This window comes from Euphorbia lathyris, chromosome 7 (assembly GCF_963576675.1).
Source record: "Euphorbia lathyris chromosome 7, ddEupLath1.1, whole genome shotgun sequence".
Classification (NCBI taxonomy): Eukaryota; Viridiplantae; Streptophyta; class Magnoliopsida; order Malpighiales; family Euphorbiaceae; genus Euphorbia; species Euphorbia lathyris.
This window is the reverse complement of record NC_088916.1, coordinates 2,004,065-2,025,318: the sequence shown is the minus strand read 5'-3', so window position 1 is coordinate 2,025,318 and position 21,254 is coordinate 2,004,065. Positions and strand designations below refer to the sequence as shown.

Below are 21,254 nucleotides of genomic sequence, written 5' to 3'. Positions count from 1 at the left end.
TGTGGTAGTCATGTGTCGTTTCAATCGGCGGTGAAAGTTGATAGTGCTCACATGGAAGCTACATCATATTTGCGGTGTTCTTTTACTCTTCTTCATTAGCGTTTCTGAGTTTCGTGTCCATTAAGGTTAAATGAATCGTTGGTCACTGAATTTCCATGATTGTCTCAAAATGATCACTCGACTTCAATTTGTTTAGATAAAATCATTGAACTTTGAATTCTATATTTTATTTAGATTATTTTTATTAATTTGTGCAATACATTTTCTATTTTATAATTCTTTATTGATTAATTTAAAACATGTCCATATTAGACATTTTTAAATAGTAACAGCAACAATTCAATATAATTTTACCAAACACTAATAATCAAACAGCTAACAGTAACAACAAACGTAACCGCAAAAAGCTAACCCTAAACCAAACAGGCACTTAACCCCTTAATTCTAGGGTAATTGAAGTTTTGGGTGAAGTTCAGACGCAACAAATGTATTAAACCAATAATTAATTTCCTTTTGATTTCAAAGGAAAATATAGCTCTAAGAAAACAAATAAATTCATGAAAAAATAAATCCATGGAAAGCTTCATTAGTGTTTCCATATTTCATGTTTCATGTCCTTTTCCATTAGGGTTAAACGAATCGTTGATCACTAGACTTTCGTGATTGTCCCAAAATTGTCACTCAACTTCAATTTGTCTCAATAAAATCATTCAACTTTAAATTTTGTCTCAATTAAATCACTTTGTCACCTTCAAGAGCAAAAAAACACCAAAATGGAAATGTGACATGTCTTGCTACTGAAATGTGACGTGTCTTCCCATATCGATAGCAGTCAACTTTACCACTGACCAAAACGAGTGGTTGCCACCTTTATGATCAAAACGACATGTGTCATCTAGGCATCATCTTTCTTATTTACACAAATTATGTTTTTCTTTAATATTATTTCTATTTCTATAACACCATTACCAGTGTTAAATAAATTTTTTATTTTTATATTTTTATTTAGATTGTTTTTATTAATTTATGCAATACATTTTCTATTTTATAATTTATTTATTGATTAATTTAAAATATATCCATATTAGACATTTTAAATAGTAACAATAACAATTTAATATAATATAATTTTACCAAACACTAATAATTAAACAGCCAATAACATAAACCGCAAATAGTTAACTAAACCAAACAGACCCTGAACCCCTTAATTCAGAGGTAGTTGCTTAAATAATTAATTTCCTTTTGCTTTCAAAGGAAAATATAGCTCTAAGAAAATAAAAATAAAAACCACTATTCTATTCTCTTAATTATTATAAAAAAAAAACATCTAATAAGAGAACATAAGAAAATAGCTTTGTTCAAAAATATAACATTAGAAACAGTAAAAGTAAAAACAAATTACCTAACTGTAAAATTCCATAATTTTTACCTAACTGTAAAACTCCATAAATTTTCATGTAGAAATGGTTTTTTCTTGAGATGCTTGTCTCATTACCTTGGCACGAAGCCTTTCCATGAAAGCTGGATTAGCTTTAAGTCTTCCCTTCACATATGAAGCTCGAGCATCCTCTGCCAATTTATTAGCTTTCCCGGCTTCCTCGATCAGCAAAAACAGAGTCCGCAGGCAATCTTTTCGGTTTTCTTCTCGATGTTCGAACCTTCAACGCAAAAATGATTATGAATTATGATCTATGTTGCACGGAAACTCTTTTTCATTACCATTTTATGTTTCGAGTCCATTTCGATTGGAGTTAAATGAATCGCGTATAACGGGAATCGAACCCCCTCTGTTGCTGGCTGGTCACTGAAGTTTCATAGTTATCTCAAAATAGTCACTCAATTTCAATTTGTTTCAATAAAATCATTCAAATTTGAATTTTATCTCAATTAAGTCACTTTGACAACTTCGAGAGCAAAAAAAACACAGTAAAAGTAATGTGTCTGCCATATCGGTAGTAGTCAACTTTTACAGTTGATCGAAACGACATGTAGTTGTCACCTAGATGACATGTGCCTGCCACTTAACTGACCAAAACGACACGTCATATATGTGGCAGCCATGTGTTGTTTCGGTAAGGTATGTGGTAGTCATGTGTCGTTTCAATCGGCAATGAAAGTTGACTAATGCTTACATGGAAAGTTACATCATATTTCCGGTGTCTTTTTACTCTTCTTCATTAGTGTTTCCGTATTTCGTGTCCATTTCCATTAGGGTTAAACGAATAATCGATCACTGAACTTTCGTGGTTGTCTCAAAATTGTCGTTCAACTTCAATTTATCTCAATAAAATCATTCAACTTTGAATTTTGACTCAATTAAATCACTTTGTCACCTTCAAGAGCAAAAAAACACTGGAATAGAAATGTGACCTGTCTTGCTACCAAAATGTGACGTGTCTCCCCACATCGATAGTAGTCAACTTTTACCACTGACCAAAACGAGTGGTTGCCACCTATATGATCAAAACGACATGTCATCTAGACAACATCCTTCTTATTTCCACAAATTATGTTTCTTTTTTAATATTATTTCTATTTCTATAACACCATTACCAAAAAAAAACAAGGTTTTATTGAGTTAAATAAATTTTATATTTTTATATTTTTATTTAGATTGTTTTTATTAATTTGTGCAATACATTTTCTATTTTATAATTTTTTTATTGATTAATTTAAAACATGTCCATATTAGACATTTTTAAATAGTAACAGCAACAGTTCAATATAATTTTATCAAACACTAATAATTTTTAAACAGCTAACAGTAACAATAAACAGCTTACCTCAACCACAACCGCAAAAAGCTAACCGCGCCCTTAACCCCTTAATTCAGGAGTAATTGAAGTTTTAGATCAAGTACAGCCGCAACAAATGTATTAAACCAATAATTAATTTCCTTTTGATTTCAAAGGAAAATATAGCTCTAAGAAAATAAATAAATTCATGAAAAACTAAAAATAAAAAACTAATATTCTATTCTCTTAATTATTATTAAAAAAAGAATCTAATAAGAGAACATAAGAAGATAGCTTTGTTCAAAAACGTAACATTAGAAACAGTAAAAGTAAAAAGAAATTACCTAACTGTAAAATTCCATAATTTTTACCTAACTGTAAAATTTCATGTAGAAATGGTTTTTTCTTGAGATGCTTGTCTCATTACCTTGGCACGCAGCCTTTCCATGAAAGCTGGATTAGCTTGAAGTCTTCCCTTCACATATGAAGCTCGAGCATCCTCTGCCAATTTATTAGCTTTCCCAGCTTCCTCGATCAGCGAAAACAGAGTTCTCAGGCAATCTTTTCGGTTTTCTTCTCGATGTTCGAACCTTTAACGCAAAAAAAAAAAAAAAAAAGATTATGAATTATGATTTATGTTGCACGGAAACTCTTTTTCATTAGCGTTTCCGTGTGTCGTATCCGTTTCAATTAGAGTTAAATGAATTGTTGGTCACTGAAGTTTCATGGTTGTCTTAAAATGGTCACTCAATTTCAATTTGTCTCGATAAAATCGTTGAAATTTGAATTTTGTCTAAATTAAGTCATTCGGGCGACTTCTGAGAGCAAAAAAACACCGGAAAAGTGACGTGTCTGCGACATCGGTAGTAGTCAACTTTCACCTATGACCGAAACGACAGATAGCTGCCACCGAAACGACACTTGTCATCTAGCATTTCGGCCAGGTAGGTGGTAGTCATGTGTCGTTTCAGTCAGCGGTAAAAGTTCACTAGTGCTCACATGGAAGCCACATCATATATCCGTGCTCTTAAGTTCGTAGGAGTGACTTTATTGATACAAAATTCAACGATTTTATTGAGAAAAATTGAAGTTGATTGACCGTTTTGCGACAACCATGAAAGTTCAGTGACCAACAATGCATTTAACCCGTGTTTCTGTTTCCTAGCTAAATTTTCTTAAAAATTAACGTTTTCCGGTATCAGTATCAGTTTCGGTATGATCATAGAGTTTGAATAAAAACGGTTTAATACATCATTTGCCCCCTGAGCTTGTCCAAAAAGCTTGATTGGCTCTCTGAACTTTCAAAATGTTCAGATAACCCCATCAACTTGCTTAAAATGTAATCACTTAATCATTATGTTCAAAAAACAATAAGCTTCATGCGAAAGGAGAGTTGCACGTGCCTTGAAAAAGTATAATGACCAAGGTCGGATATGGGGAAGGACAAGTTTCACGTTGAGCAAGTAACAACTTTTTAAATATGTTTTAATCTATTCTGTAAATTATGTAACAACAATTCAAGGAGCTACCTTAAGCATGCAGTTTACTTTTTTGCAACAGTGAGTAATTGATTACACTTTAAGCAAGTTGAGGGCGCTTTCGGGACATTTTAAACAAGTTGGGGGCTATCGGAACATTTTGAAATTTCAGGGTTTCAATGAAGTTTTTTAAACAGGCTCAGGAGACAAATAATGTATTAAACCAATAAAAACAGAAAGCATGGAAATCGAAACATGCAATAGTTTTTAGCTATTTACCTCTCGCTAGTGATTGTAAGCTCATCTCTCCCCGGATGGTATCGTTTTCCGACAAGTTCCCTCAATCGTTTAAATTGATGTATCGATAGTCCGAGCTCCTTCACTGTAACTGACATTTTAACCTTCCTGTTTTTGGGATGCCAAGCATCACCTCCCGGTGCTAGGACTAATCGTGTTTTCCACCTAAGAATCGGCCCCTCGCCCGGGGGATCATCCAAGTCCTTTTTCTCATCCGGTACTGTCTCATCGAATTGCGGGGGACCTTCGGCTTCCATTCTCTTTCCGTAATCATCAACTATCTCATCCTCGTATTCCTTGAACAGCTTATAGGCGTCTTCGGGTTCAAGTTCTCCTCTTTCACACATATCTCCAAGCTCATTGAACTTCTTCTCCACTTTCTCCTTGATATCAGCTGATGAAAACAATTAAATTAAATAAAACTTTAAGAAATGCCAATGAAATTAGCAACTGCCATAAATTAAAAAATTCTAGAAAATATAGCTTAGAAACGATTAAAAGCACAATTGCGAAAATCACAGCAAGCAGGATAAGAATGGCATAATAGAGTTGCAGTAACGGGGTCAAAACCATAAATTGTGATAAGTACAGGGGTCAAATTTTAGCTTTTGCATTAAATCTCCCGATAATTAGGGTTGTAATCGAGTCAAGCCGGGTTTTGGCCTGCTCTTTGGTTCGTCAGAAAATTGACGAGCTCGAGCTCAATCCTATTTGTGAGCTGCTCGCGAGCTTGTTTACGAGCTTTGGCTGCGAACAACTCGTTAATTCTGAACTTCACTCGTGAACAACTCATTAATTATATTGACTTGAAGTTTCTTTAATACAAAACTACATAGTTTTGAAACCTAGAAATAAGATAAAGACGGATCTATCTTTCTTAGCAAACGAGAGATTATACCTCGGGCCTTTGCCAGGGCATAAGGGTACAACACTAAAGTTCACACAAAAACTAAGTTGTTTTACATTGTCCCCCTTTATACAAATAATATCATTAAGAAAATCACCGAACCAAGTTTGGAAATCACGAGCATGTTCACAAACTTTATAATCGAGCTTGCTCACTAATTAACCTATAACAAAGCCTGCTCACGAGCTTTCGAACCGAGTTTCGCCATGCTCAAGCTCGGCTCATTTATAAATCGAGCCGAATACTGAGCTGCTCATGAGTGGCTCGACTCATTTACAGGCCAACCTATAATTTTGTTTATTTATTTTTTTTCCAAAATTTAACCGAGAGAGGTCCTATTAGCAATTTTATAGTACATGCTGTTAAAATGCATGTTGTCAAACTATGTTCTCCAATTATGTAACTACACATGTAAGTCAGAACTGTCAATTTAAGGACTCAATTTTAGTAAACATTGAAGTACAGGGTGCTAACCTAAATGTGTCAAAAATAAAGTAAAATGGCCAAAAATACATTGTGCCAAATTAACGTAAAGGGTCTGAAGTACCAAAATAAAGCATGAGGGTGAAATTTAAAAGGCTGAATACTGGGGCTCCCTAAACTTGCCCTGAAAATTGGCCCCTTGAACTTTAGATGTCTCATTAGCTCCCTGAATCTACTTAAAGTGACCTTATTGACCTCCTGAACTTACTTAAGTGATCTATTGATCCCTTAAACTTGCTTAAAGTAACCTATTGACGCCCCTAAACTTGCCCAAATTTCCTCTTACGCTGCCACATACCAATAGGGGGTTAATCATGTCACATTAATCAAATTTAGGGGGCTAATGAGACATTCTTAAAGTTCGGGAGACCAATTGGTTTTTTGGGGCAAGTTCACTGAGGGCCTGATGTTTTCCGCCAATTTAAAATGTTTCCTAGATATAATGAGTCACTTTCTAAACATGCAATCATCAGTAGGGTCGTATTCTCGAAAACACTTGATCTCTTCCTTAATAATAAAGGCTATTGAGGAGCAAATGCAAATGTCAGTGTGAGATTGAACGCTGGTAGCGGAAGCTAGCAATTTCTTGGCTGGCTGTCTCGGAATGTAAAGCTGAAGCTGTATCTCTAACACGAATACCACTGTATCGTTGCCTCCTGCATGCCTTACGCAAGGCTCAAGGTAGTGAGCCTTGATTGCACAAGGTGAGGCACAGTTTAAAAGTCTCTCGCCTTGTGCGCCTCACCTGGGGTTCGGAGCCTGAATAAAGGCACGCCTCAGTAACACATACTGTTTTCACTAGGACTTTTTACTGTTTTGTGCAAAACAAATGGTTAATTAATCTTAGCCACTAATCTAGTTTAAATAAACTTAATTTTAACCCTTGATCTAAATAAGAATATCAAAAGACGTAAAAATAGAAAGACTAGAGAGGAATTAAGAGCAGAGTCACGTAAAGAATAGTCTCCACTCAAACAGAAACTGCGACACAATGAATGGTTATTAGTTTAGTAGAACTAGTTAGGTATTTAGGTTAAATCGTTAAGTATATGTTAATGTCTCTATGAAGTATGAACTTAACTTGGTGCTTGTGACATCTATTATGTTTTTATGTGGTTTTGTCTTGTTTGAGTGGTCATAAGTGTACTTTTTTGGTTTATGCTTTAACTGAGTATTAGGGATATTGATATCAAATATTGATATGCTTTAACTAGTAATAGAGTATATCTTCTTTTTTTTCTGCGACTCGTGTTCCTCAGGTGCGCCTTGAGTTGCGCCTTGAGCCTAGGCTCCAGGACCCCTTAGCACCTTAGTGCGCCTTGTGCCTTTAACAACTATTGGGAAACAACCAAATTGTTTGGGAACATCATAAAAATAGCATCTAAGAACTAAGATTTCAGGACAAACACATAACTCATATCATCCAACTATTTTTCATAGTTGTCACCAAGCATCATAAAATTGCAGAACGTCAGACTAGTTTAAACAACATAACAGATTGAATTTATAGCTGCAGAACGGTAAGATGAATTTTAACTTAGATCAAATCTACATGAAAATCCCACAAAACTGTTCAGAATCTTTAAAAAAGATATATTGAAACTAATGTAATTTAAATTTGTAATCAACTCAACAAATAGCACTCAATCATATGCGTAAGTGCTTGCAATAGCAAGTATTAAAAAATATAGGCTTAATACATCCGTTGCCCCTGTACTTGGCCCAAAACTTCAACCGTCTCCCTGAACTATTCTTGTCCAACTGCATTCAATAACCCTCTATTCTTGGACAAGAATAGGGGGTCATTTGGAACTTTTGAAAGTTTTAGGGGGCAGTTGAAGTTTTAGGCCTAGTACATATAACAAATGTATCAGGCCAAAAATATATATATATATACTTAAATGTGTACCCTCGGTAGAAAAGAAAAAAAAAAAAAAAAAACAGATAAAAATTTCAAATACATTCGTATGTCTTATACAAGTAGGAATAAAATCCCTAACCAAAGAAGGCCGAAACACTTCAATTTTAGCTGTCCTTTAGAGACACTATAATAAGAAACGAACCCAAATAGATATGATAATGTGTATTTGTATTGATAAAAGAAACACTACAATAGGAATGGAGAACTGTAAACGATAAATGAATCTGAGGAACAACCCACAGACCCCCCTCTCTGATCCAAAGATGCAGAGCCTCTGCTCAAAAGGCAGCCAAACACAAATTAACCAAAATATTCCATGCCTAAAACATAACAGCTAATTCCTACTTATACTCAACCTATTACCCAAACTACCCTCCAGCTCATCTTCCCAAATAACAACCATCTGCCAAACAGCTCATTCCCTACGGCTCACCCCTTCAAGAACATTCCTACTAATGGCTAGACCGTTCTCTATCACACTAGGTTTACAAACTTTGAAGATTATTTCCAGTTGTCAAATTTATGTACTATTATTCCAACTAAATTTGATTTCAGTATTCAAAACTTAACTTTCGTACTCAACTTTAGTATTTCAAACAACTATTATTCTTAGAACTCTTACAGCTAGTTCAACCGCCTCTTTTACTCATTCAAGTAACACTAATACATAACAATGTAAGAAAAACTAAAACATCCATACCTGGAAGGAGTTTATCCCAGCTAAGCATATCCTCCAAAATGGCTTCACATTCCTTCGTGTCCATTAAATGTCCTGCTTCCACACCCTCTTTAATCATTTCATCCCATTTCTTATCATCCATGTTGAAGTACTCATCATCCGCCATCTTCTGCATGACATGTTCCTTGACATTATACAAATCATCAAGCTCCTCATCAGTTGAATACAGCTCCTCAAAATCAGATTCGAACTCTTTGTCATCCACATTATCCAGTGGCTGCATAGCGAGTTCGTCCATCAACTCATCATCAGTATCGTCGTGCTTCTTTGACAATCTACGCTTTAAAATTGCTTCCATTATTGTTGGAAGCACGTCCTCGTCACCTTTGAAGTACTTATCCATCATTTCTTTCAGCTCTGGCATAAGCAACCAATTTAACAAAATTACACAGTTTCAATCATGAAAAGCCTACAAATTAAGAAAAAGAAAAATATGACATTTATCATTCTAGTTTTTCCCAAATGAATTGATAAAAACCATACATTCTTAGATTTGAAAACATGCTATCCAAAATGCAGATTCCAACATAGATTATTCAAAAATAAAGCCTTCTGCATCAAATTTCACAAAGGACCCAAGAATTTATCAATGGGTTCGAGTCTTAGGAGCGTCCTCTTGACAAAAAATTGGTAGGGGAAGGCTTGCCCCCAATCCACCCATGTGGTGGGACCCCTCCCCAACCCTCACTTAGCGGGGACGCGTATTGCACCAGGCCGCCCTTAAGCAAACATTAACATGTTCTCTCTAACACTGCTACTGTCAGAGGTCAAAGCTGATTATCACATTAATTATCCAAGATACAAGATGAAAACTGTCAATTATACAATGAAAAACAAGTTAAACACCTAATAATATTGATGAGGACATCTCCTTTAACACACCAAGCCAAGCATGAGGGAGAGCTCACACAGCGTGCCACCTTAGCCACACGCCATGTGAGTAAGCTAGTGAAGGGAGGAACTCACAGACGAGGAACCACACTGTGTGTCAGACTGGCACACGTCGTGTGGCTGGTTTGGTGGAGCTCCTCGAACTTTCAGCATAATTCACACAGCGTGTGATCCCAGCCATACGCAGTGTGAGATATATTAATGGCAACCTGGGGAGATTGGTCAAAGGCTCACGTAACTCGTCCGAAGAAATAGCCACATCGCGTGTGGAATAGGCCACACGTCGTGCCCTACTTAGGGGCCAAGGAAGACAGCCCTGCCACAGTTCTGCCACAATCCTGCTCCAACGTTTTTACTGTTTTGACACTGGGTATTTACTGTTCTGCCATTTAGGCTTATTTGCTGTTTTTCTCTTAGTTTATTTCCTCCTATTTTACCCCTATTAGTTTAGTTCAAGCTTGTAACCCTAGTAAGGGCTTTTAAGTCTTTACTTACCTAGTTTAGGGAGGTATTTAAGCCTTCTCTTTTGTAAGGATGAACAACTTTTATCAATCAAATACAAATTATCTCTTTGAGAGTTGTTTTAGGGTTCATCCCTCTTAACAATGGGGATTTTCAATTCCTACAGGCTTAGCTAGTGAATTTTGGGGTTTCAAGGATGCTACTAGTTTGCCAAGTGAAAAAGATCAAAACCATCGGTATGGTCACGAATCCGTATCAAATATGACACAAAATAAAACAAGTTCAGCTTTTCATCCAGGATTCCATATTCCTAAATGTACTACTGTTACAGGTCAAAGCTCATTAACACATTAATTATCAAAGATACAAGATGAAAACTGTCAATTATACAACGAAAAACAAGTTAAACACCTAATAACATGACTCAAAAATAAAATAAGTTCAACTTTTTATCCAGAATTTCATATTCTTAAATTAGAAATGACATTCTTATTGAAATTTCTTCCTACTTGCAAAACCCAAATATATGAGAAAAGCACTAAAATTGAAACGGTTCCCTAATTTGATGTTTCTTCATATATGCAGTTGTTTACCTTTGTTATTGACATCGCTCACCTCGACATCATCATCATTCTTTTTCAATTGTGCAAGCAATGTTGATTCAGGGGTTGGTTTCGTCTTTTCACTAGCACCATTTTGGTTGTTCGCATCACCGGATGACTCAGACTCAGACGTGAAGTTTCTAAGTCTAGAATGATTCGAGGCGGAAAATAAAATAACTGATGGATTAGGATTTGGGTTGCCTTTCAAATGATTTAGGATAAGATTGCGAGAAGTAAGGGAGAGATTTCTCAGAATAGCTCTTCTCATGGCTGATTTTTTTCTTCTCCTTAACAAGGTCAGCAATGGAAGAGTAATCTGCCACCAGGATTAAGGGGAACACAATTATTCTCGATTGTCTATTTATGTAACTGAAGTGAAGCTGAAGCTCTGAAGTGAAGAAGAAGAAGAAGAAGCAGAAGAAGAACTGTGAAGGAGAGGAAGGAGTCGCGAACGCAGGCTGAGAGTTGAGAGTGAGGGATTGATTTGGGGGAATTAGGTTTAGGAGAATACAAGAAACGACTGTGTTTTGGGGTTAGGGTTACTTCGATTTTGTTAGCCGGTTTTCATAATAAAAACCGAACCCAAACCAATTACTAAAATTATTAATTGGATATAATCCTAATCGTTTTTTAAATATAGATTTAGCTTTAACCTATGAAATTGTATAAATTTGATCTTAATGTTTTTAAGTAATATCAATTTTCAGGGACGGGTCAAGAGGGGGTTTGAAGGGTTTGAACATCCACTTGTCACTAACGCTAAAAATTATATGGAAACTGTGCATGCGTTTTTATTTTTTTATGTAAAAACACTAAAAATATCAATTTAACATCCATAAATCACGAGAGACCGTAAATCTTGGATCTGTCACTGTCAATTTTAACCCTATGTTATTGAACATTTGAAAAAGTTTGTTCAATTGTTGTTTAACGTCACATCAGACTTTTCAAATAAGTTTTTCGATAACTTGATGCAATTTATGTATTTTTTGTTGCTTATTTATAATTATATTAGTAGCACAATAAATATTTCAGACATATTGATAAAGAAAATGTGCTAACTTGGATGTGGTAAACTTAGTTGTTAGCATTTTAACAAGTTTTTTTTAACTGTGTTAGTGATACATTAAATATCTTAGATGTAATTGATGTTTGGAATGTTGGATATGACAGTTAAATAACAATAAAACCAGCATTTCAAATTTTTGGTAATGTATGGCTAAAATTGATACTATTTGAAAATGTTAGGGTTAAATTTAGAGCACTTCGTACGTTATGCCAAATCTGCATTTCACCGAAAACGTTAAGGTTGAATTTGGTCCTTCTCACATCATTAATATTAGGACTTTTTTTTTTACGTAAATATCAACTAAAGAAGAAAAAAACTTTAGGTTTATACAACTGTTGACTTTTAATCTATCCAAAATATTCGTCTATGTCTATGCTCATTTGGGTCAGGCTCTACAACCAATGTGTCCTATACGGGTGGGTTTTTGGCTTGGACAATTTCTACAACTTTTGGGTTTTTTCCTGAATTATCTTTTGAGTTTCTATCATCTATCGTTGAGTGGTAATAGTTCGATGAGCTAAATACTTGAGCTTCTGTTAAGGTCTGAAAATATTTGGGCTTAAGCCTGTGAAAGAATATGTTTGCATATAGAATGGATAAATAAAGCTTCGGTTGGGAGCTGCCTCAAGGGACACGTGGACCAATGGTCATTTTGGATCCCAAAGGCACGCCTCCCAACTCATATTTAACATGGAACAGAAAGATAGGTCTGAAGACCAATCAAACGTTGTCATATGTCCAGGTACACACTTTATTGCCTATAAATAGTTTGGGAATCAGAGTTAAATGTATGTAATCACTCTCTTTCTCCTATTCAATAACTTTCAAGTTAAACCATGTACATTTTGAAGTACTTGACTGACTTTAACATCGGAGAAGGTTCGTTAGAACTCCAACTCCAACTCCTTTTATGATGTTCGTTGTCTTTTCAGGTCACCGGAAACATAAGAGAATCACATTTCAAAAAGGAAGACATCACAGAGTATTAGGCCTACGTGGCCTGGAAGTTTCAAAGGTTTCTATTAGTTTTGCAGTGGGATATCTGATTTCGTCTTCCAAGTCCATCTTAATGAAGATATTGTTTTCTAGGTTCTTCGGGGCGATTGGAATTTTTTTTTATCTCGTGCGTGTCGAGTGGTTCTAATAATCTCTTTAGTGGGGTGACTCAGGGATAGTAGTTTCCATCATTTTTCCATTGAGGGTCCTAGATCCCTAATTGGGCACCAAGTGTCTTGTAGTTAGGGATGGAAATGTGTACTATACATATAGGTATCTGGATCCTAATTGAACTATTCGTACCATGTATAAATCTTTTATATTTTAAATTTAGGTTAAAGTACGAAAAAAAATGTTCGTGGTTTGCCTTATTTTCAAGTAGAGATCTATGGTTTAAAAGTTTGCAAATAGAGATATGTGGTATACTTTTTTATAAAACAAAGTATTTAAAATTAAACTTTTAAGTAATTGATGATAATAAGAGCATTTTTTTTTATTTTCTTCAATTGCATTTATATATTCACAAAACACATATTCCAAAATCAAATTGCAACTGTATAAATAAACTTAAATATCAATTTAGTTCATAAACTGTCAGATTAGTAAAAAACGTAAAATTCCACCATATTAACAATTTAGGAAGTTGTTTTTTTCGGAGTTGTGTTTTGCTAATATGTAAGAATAATTTTTTTTAAGATAAAAATGTATTTAGTTGTAATCACTTAATCTGTGTAATTGCAATACTTTGTTTTGTAAATAAAACATATTATAGACCTTTATTTGTAAACTTTTAAACCACATGTCTCTGTTTGCAAATTGGGCAAACCATAGACATTTTTTTTTCGTACTTTTCTCTTAAATTTATTTATGTTTTTTAATTTTAGATGTAAGATGTGAGGTTCAAACCCCAACCTTTTATTCTTCAATCATTGAGTGATACCATTAAACTACTTTATTCTTATCGATTAACGCTCAATTTGTTCAATTTTTAGATGAATGATTTATCAAATTTATACTTTGTTAAATTTGAAATATTTTTATTTTATGTATTGATTCTTAACGGGTAAGGGTACCTGCGAATTAAATGAAACGAGTATGAAATATAAAAACTATTTCCGTTAAAGTAATGAGACAAGTATATATAATTAAAAAATAAATGAGTGAGAATTTGAGTTTGTCACTACCTATAAATATCCTACCCGTTGCCATCCCTACTTATAAATAATATGTTTATTCCGGATCTTGGGATTGGATTTCAAAGGTGTATGATCAATTGGGTATCAACCTATTATATGTGATGGGTAAATTACATTTATGCCACTGAATTTTATCAATTTTAATATTATGGTCACTAAACTTAAATTCTTAACGATATGATTATTGAACTTTACAGTTTTTAACACATAGTCATTCAACTTTAACTAACTCCTTAAAATAACCGTTAACAACGTCAAAATGAAAATATTAAAGAATTAAAGTTGTTTAGAACAACATTTACCATGAAACCACATATTTTATTTTTCAAAATCATATTTTTTGGAGCTTTTTCTCTTTAAAAGTTTACCCTCTCTCCTAACCAAACAATAATTAAATGACCTCAAAAAGAAAAATTTCAAAATTCCTTAGAATATCAGTAACTCTTCGAATTTTTTATTTTGAGACCGTCATTAGTCATTTTGAGGCGCTGAATGGCCACCGGTGTTAGGGATGGCAACGGGTAGGGTACCCGCGGGTAGTGCCAATCCCAAATCCTTACCCGTTTATTTTTTAATTACCCGTACTCGTCCCATTATCCTAACGGGTATATTTTTGCATCCCATACCCTTCCCATTTAATTCGCGGGTACCCACGGGTACCCTTACCCGTTAAAAATCAATGAATAAAATAAAAAATATTACAAATTTAACAAAGTATAAATTTAATAAATCATTTATATAAAAATTGAACAAATTGAACCTTAATCAATAAGAATAAGTAGCTTAGTGGTATCACTCAATGGTTGAAAAACAAAAGGTTGGGGTTTAAAATCTCAAATATTACATCTAAAAAACAATATTTTTTTTAATATTTAAAAGAATTATGACGGGTAACGGGTACCGGGTACCCTGAGGGGTATTCCCATACCCGTCCCATTACCCTAACGGGTAATTAATTTGATCTCATACCCTTTTATACAGGGTACGGGTAGTCCCATTAGGGTTGGGTAGTGTCGGGTACCCGCGGGTACACTACCCATTGCCATCCCTAACCGGTGTTAAAAAGTGTAAAATTTAATGACCATATCATTAAGAATTGAAGTTCAGTGGCCACAAAGTTAAAATATATAAAATTCAGTGCCATACATGTAATTTACCCAACCACATTTCCATGAAACTACATTTTTTTATTTTTCAAAATCACATTTTTTAGAGTTTTCTCTTTCTAAAAATTCACTTTATTTTCTAACCAAACAACACTTAAATAACTTCAAAATAAAATTTTTTAAAAATTAAAGTTCCTTAAAATATTATTAACTATATGAATTTTTTATTTTGAAACCGTCAACGGTCGTTTTGAGGCGTTAAGTAGCCACCAATTTTAAAAAGTATAAAGTTCAGTAATCATACTATTAAAAATTAAAATTCAGTGATCATAATGTTAAAATAGATAAAGTTCAATGGTTATGAGTGTAATTTACCCACTATATAATTCAAAGTTATTTTCAATAATGTGTGCTATATATTAGTTTATTCACATAGTTTATGTGAGTACAATAAAGTTTTAGAATCATTCAATTAATACATTTTATAATAAGACACCAGAATAGTCCATTTTATTAATAAATGTTTTGTTTTATTATATCCGTGACATGTCTTTTTCTATGTTTGGTTGCTCATTTTCGTGTTTATTTTTACATTTTTACTTTAAAATGGAGGGTTTTAAATGTTTGGTTAGTAATTTTATGTTTGTTTTTTACATCTGAAAAGCAACATTAGGTATTTGATTAGTGATCTCATGTTTGTTTTTTACATTCGAAAAGCTGTTTTTTTTACAAAAGTAAAGAATCTCTGCTTTTTGGAAAAGCAACCTTTTCAAACAGCAATCAGCAAACCGTAACAGGAACAACAAACAACAATAGCAAACGTAACAGCAAACGACAAACTGTAACAGCAAACAGTAGGTAAAACAAATGGACCCTTAGCGATTAAAAAAATATAAACTAAATTAAACTAAATTCTATTAAAACCGAAATAATAGCTCTTTTACGATCCAACTCTTCGTTTAGATTGTCTTTTATTCCTCGTTTAGTGAATAGGAATGCACATTTAGTAGTTAGATAAGCCTGTTCCAATGCTAGCGATTTTTTGTCAACTGTGGTGCCGGATTGGTTATCAAACGTTATTAGTGAGGATGCCAATCTGAATTATATATGAAAATCATTATTGAGGTTCAAAAAACCGAAATAATAATATAATATTTTAAAAATAGTAATATTTAAAATAAAAAACTTATAAAAATAATAATGGTTCAAATAATAATAAAAATAATTATAATTATAATAAGTAATGATAAGTTACTAAACTAAACTGATTGATACTTAAATTAAATTAAGTAAGAAATAACATGACTTCAGTAGTCTTGAGCATTATGTTGTAGAAAGATGATTATGATTTTTTCGGCTTAATACACAAGAATTTATCCAAAAAGTTCGAGTGATCTTTCTGAACTTTTAAATATTTCAATGAATATGAATATTCGATTGTATATTCATTGTAAAAAAGTAAGTCAAATGTGAAAAATAGATTGCACATGCCTTAGAATGTGACACAATATTTATATTACTCTGTTAAATTCTACCAATGCTAATGCTACGTAGAAGGAGAATCAGAACTTAACTGACTCATATAAATAACGTGTCTAAATTGATACTTTTACTAACAAAAATTTGCTTTTGATAATGCAACCTTTTTTAGACTCCAGTGCTTTAACAAAAAATTATACCTAAAAGAAAAGGGCAAATTACATACATGGTCACTGAACTATATACCTTTTAATACCGGTTCCACTCAACGCCTCAAAACGACTGTTAACGGTCTCAAAATAAAAAATTCAAAGAGTTATTGATATTCTAAGAAACTTTAATTCTTAAAAATTTTCATTTTGTTGTCATTTATATGTTGTTTAGTTAGAAGTGAGTGTAAATTTTTTGAGAGATTAAGCTCCAAAAAATGTGATTTTGAAAAATAAAAAACGTTATTTAATGGTAAATATCGTTCTGAACAACTTTAATTCTTGAATATTTTTATTTTGAGATTGTTAACGGTTATTTTAATTAGTTAGTTAAAGTTAAGTAACTATCGGTGTTAAAAAGTGTAAAATTCAGTGACTATATCGTTAAAAATTGAAATTTAATGACATAATGTTAAAATGAGTAAAGTTCAATGGCCACGGATGTAATTTACCCAAACAATAATGTCAAATTGAGGGGCAATAATGTAAATAACGCCAAACCAGGTCCAAACATGTCGGTGAAAATGAGTGATGGCTCTATATACATAAATGCAAATAAACTAATTTATTCTCATTGGCATTCCACTTCCCTCTTTCAAATTTCCGCCGGAAAAAATGGGGATTTCGAATTTCTCGGCTGAAATTATCGGCAGCAACGACGATCTCCTCACTGAAATTCTCTTCCGATTACCGGCAAAGCCTCTGCTCCGATTCAAATCCGTATCCAAACACTGGCTCTCTCTCATTTCCTCTTCCCAGTTCTCTTCTCTTCACACTCTGCGTAACGCAAATTCCACCATTTCCGGTTTCATGTATCGATACGCTAACTCCAAAGTCACTCGCCTTCCTATTGATTCTTCTTCTTCTTCTTCGTCGTCGTCGTCGTCTTCGGCTTTGGATTCTTTCGATATTAGCACTACCAAGATTCTCCAGTCCTGCAATGGCCTTCTTCTCTGCTCCAGTTTTCCTAAAGTAGGTGTTGCAAGGAGCTACTATATTTCTAATCCCACCACTAACCAATTCTTTACCCTACCTTCTGTTTCATCTCCGTCTACTATTATATATGGGCTCAATTTAGCTTGTGATCCCTCACAAACATCGTATTACAAGGTTATCTGTGTTCGTTCGACAGATGCCTCAATCTCCCATCGCCAAATCGAGATATATGAATCTGAAATTGGAGCATGGAGGATTTCTGGATCTCCTTTTGAAGCTCCATTCGATATGGTTTTTGATAATGGAGTGTTCTGGAATGGCGGAATTCATTGGATTAGTCCTACCGGTAAGACGCTATATTTTAATATTTGTAGAGAGTGTATTGGGCGTTTTCCTGCTCTTCCCTTCACAGATGGATGGGGGAAAAGAAGATTGCGATACTTTGGTGAATCTGGTGGCCATTTGAATCTAATTGAAATCTACGAACCTCGTTCTGAACAATTCAAAGTGTTTGAGATGAACAAAGATTATTCTGATTGGAGAGTTAGATATCATGTGGATTTTGATCTTATTTTGAAAGAATTTCCGGAGATGGTTAGTGGCTGTTTGGATTCTAGTCGTTACTATCTTGTTATTCTGAGTGTTGTTGAAGAGGAGAAGGAAGAAGAGTCATCACTCTTGCTCCACATACCTGGTAAGATCGTTTCTTATAATTTTAAGACCAAAATATTCAGTGTAGTTAGTGATGTTAAGGGTAGGGCTACCAATTCATTGCCATTTGCAAGGCTTGATGCTTACAAGTATATTGAAACTTTGGCTTCTGTTTGTTGAGTTTGATACTTTTTCAGATGATCCTAGTTCGTCAATTTTACATTTGTTTAGAATCTGAGTAAAATGCTGTTTATCTATTGTTTGATGTTGTTGTGGCCGGTAGTTGTTTAATGTTTGATGATGCTAATTTTGCTTGTTTAAATTTTTTTTTTAAGTATATGTACATGTTAGTGGGCGGCCCGGTCGCATTACGCGTCCCCGCTGAGCGAGGGTCCGGGGAGGGGTCCCACCACAAGGATGTATTGGGGGCAAGCCTTCCCTTGCCAATTTAATTGGCAAGAGGCCGCTCCTAGGACTCGAACCCGTGACCTCTGGTCACACGACAACAACGTTTTACCGTTGCGCCAAGGCTCGCCCTGATATAGCGGTAAATGTTGTTGTTGTGTGATCGAGAGATCACGGGTTCGAGTCTTAGCACCGGTCTCTTGTTAAAAAAACATGGTAGGGGAAGGCTTGCCCCAGTATACCCTTGTGGTGGGACCCCTCTCCGGACCCTCGCTTAGCGGGAACGCGTACTGTATCGGACTGCTCTTTTATGTACATGTTAGTATATTTGTGGTCCACGATTTTTACCATTTAGTTGTTCTGAACAAACTTAGAAAAACAGGGGCTGAAACTATCTATAATAGGGATAGTTCCAACTGTCAGGGTCCCTGAAACCATCCATCATAGGGATGGTTCAGGCGGCTCTGTCTCTGCTCCTGTCTCAATCCTAACCAAACACTTTTATTCTAATATGTGGAGTGATAAAACAAAAAGGATCTATGAAAGGAGAACCAAATGCGGACTAAATTTCTTAATATGCTCTAAATGATAGAGATCATTCATTGTTAAACTACTGAGGCAGAAAACTACAATTTTCTGCAATTCCATAAAATTGAAGTTTTTATTGAATTGTTGACAGAGTTATTGTTTATTAGATGTCAAACATTTTCCTTGCTTCTTGGGTTCAATGAAGGAAGAAAAAAGATTGCTTTAAGGTCTAAAAAGCCATCAAATTTATTTATCTAATTATGGATGAGATGGTTGTTTGTGAATCAAGTCTGATAGGCTCTGTTTGTTTTAATTGTTCATGTACTGTTAGAATAGCTGGTAGCTTGGTAGCAAGCAGAAGTTAATTGAATTTTCTTCCAGAAAATCAAATTGTTTATCTGATTATGTTGGATTGGATGCTTATTTATGAATCAATATTAAGGGTTTGTTTAACTGATTATGTTGGATTGGATGCTTATTTATGAATCAATATTAAGGGTTTGTTTAACTGTTCATATACTATTACGGGGTGTTTGTTAGAAGGGATATAGGAAGTGGGATAGGGATAAAAAACACGAGATAAGTTATCCAACGTTTGTTTGAGAGATAGAGGATAAGCTCCTGCGATTTTAATAGGATGGAAAAGTCCATATTATCCCTCAAATTAATGTTATGTAGTTTAAATAAGGTTAAAACAGTAAAATGTATTATTTTATCTCTATCCCTATCCCACGTATCAAACATTGAATAATAATTCTCGACTATCATATTTTTATCCTTATCCCAACCATTTATCCTTATCCCTATCCCAACCTTTATCATTATCCCTATCCCAATAGAATACCAAACGCCCCGTTAGAGACTTAGTTTTATATTAGGGGTAAACCATATGCAGCCTCTGAACTTGTCAATTTTGGTCATTTTGCCCCTGAATTTACAGGACGACCTATTTGCCCCCTCAACTATTTAAAAGTGGTATTAGCAATCCCTTATTTTCATTATAACGGAAACAAGATGAAATTCCAACATTAGTACAAGTGTTCATGGAAGTATTAGAACTAGCCTGCAAATATGTAGATGATTTAGAAGAAGTTAAAGCTATATGTAATTTTTACAAGTGAACATGTGTACTGTCTGTACTAACCCCATTTGCAGCTTATTTTAGTAGTGCACAACCATTTTTATTATAACTTTGGTGTTTGCAATGAGAATATGGTATGGTTATTTCCGTTATAATGAAAAGAGGGGGTTGCGAATATCATTTTTAAATAGTTGAAAGGACAAAATGACCAAAAGTGATAAGTTCAGGGGGCTGCATATGGTTTAAGCCTTTATATTATTTTGGGATAAGGTACCAAAAAAGGTCTATAGTTTTTGGGGAAGTATCAAGATAGGCTTCACGTACAAAATAACACCAATATAGACTTAACATTTAAAAGAGGGTACCAATTTCGGCCTCGATAACTAAACGAGACACGTCATTGATATTACTCTGTTAAGTTCTGTCAATTGTACGTGGAGGGAGAAATCCGAACTTAACGGAGTAATAGGAATGAGGTGTCCAATCCGTTGAGGCCTAAATTGATACCTTCTTTCAACGTTAAGCCTATATTGGCGCCATTTTGTGATACTTCTCCAAAAACCATAGCTCTATTTTGGAGATGCTCTACGGTTCAATTGGGATTGAGAAACTAATATTTTTAGTTTTATTTAACCTTTTGATATAGCAAAATATTAAGAGTAAATAATTTATTAGTCTTTAAGTTTGTGCAAATTATACTAGTTAGTCTCTGAGATTGATATTCTGCATTAGCGCATAAAGTAATGTGTCGACGTCAAAGCATTCTACGGCAGTGCAAAATATAATAGTTTTTAAATATAAAATAGATTTCAGATAAAAATGTAAACATGGTAAATTTTGGGTACCTAAAACATAATATACTTTCACGACTAATTTGATCATGAGTTAATTTGACTCTTTCTGTCAACTTTAAGGACTGAGTTGATACCAAAAGATGGATTTGGACTAAATTAATCATTCATGCTAATTTTGACGGCCAATTTGAACCTTTGTTCTTGTGAAAACAGAAATTAACTAGTGTTATATATACAAATCCAGTGACTGTTAAATTATTCATACAAATATTAATAATATCAATAA

At 34.1% G+C, this 21,254-nt stretch overlaps 2 protein-coding genes across 4 annotated transcripts; one reads left to right on the top strand and one right to left on the bottom strand.

Moving 5' to 3' along the window:
* Positions 1 to 1,438: 1,438 nt before the first annotated feature.
* On the bottom strand, positions 1,439 to 11,022 carry LOC136201037 (uncharacterized). 3 transcript variants are annotated; one of them, XM_065991583.1, is made up of 5 exons: positions 10,510 to 11,022; positions 8,525 to 8,920; positions 4,496 to 4,907; positions 3,166 to 3,328; positions 1,439 to 1,661 (listed from the first exon to the last, which is right to left on the bottom strand). In XM_065991583.1, the coding sequence occupies exons 1-5, from the start codon at positions 10,784 to 10,786 to the stop codon at positions 1,584 to 1,586; spliced, it is 1,326 nt and encodes a 441-aa protein (XP_065847655.1). In that variant the 5' UTR covers positions 10,787 to 11,022; the 3' UTR covers positions 1,439 to 1,583. The 3 variants fall into 3 exon arrangements, with proteins under 3 accessions (XP_065847655.1, XP_065847657.1, XP_065847656.1); XM_065991585.1 differs by lacking the exon at positions 1,439 to 1,661 and adding an exon at positions 2,412 to 2,456; XM_065991584.1 differs by lacking the exon at positions 1,439 to 1,661 and having other exon boundaries at positions 2,962 to 3,328; positions 10,510 to 11,021.
* Positions 11,023 to 17,129: 6,107 nt separating this feature from the next.
* LOC136235893 (F-box protein At5g07610-like) lies at positions 17,130 to 18,527 on the top strand. The gene has a single exon (XM_066025976.1). The coding sequence runs from the start codon at positions 17,189 to 17,191 to the stop codon at positions 18,338 to 18,340; it is 1,152 nt and encodes a 383-aa protein (XP_065882048.1). The 5' UTR covers positions 17,130 to 17,188; the 3' UTR covers positions 18,341 to 18,527.
* The last annotated feature ends 2,727 nt before the right edge of the window (positions 18,528 to 21,254 follow it).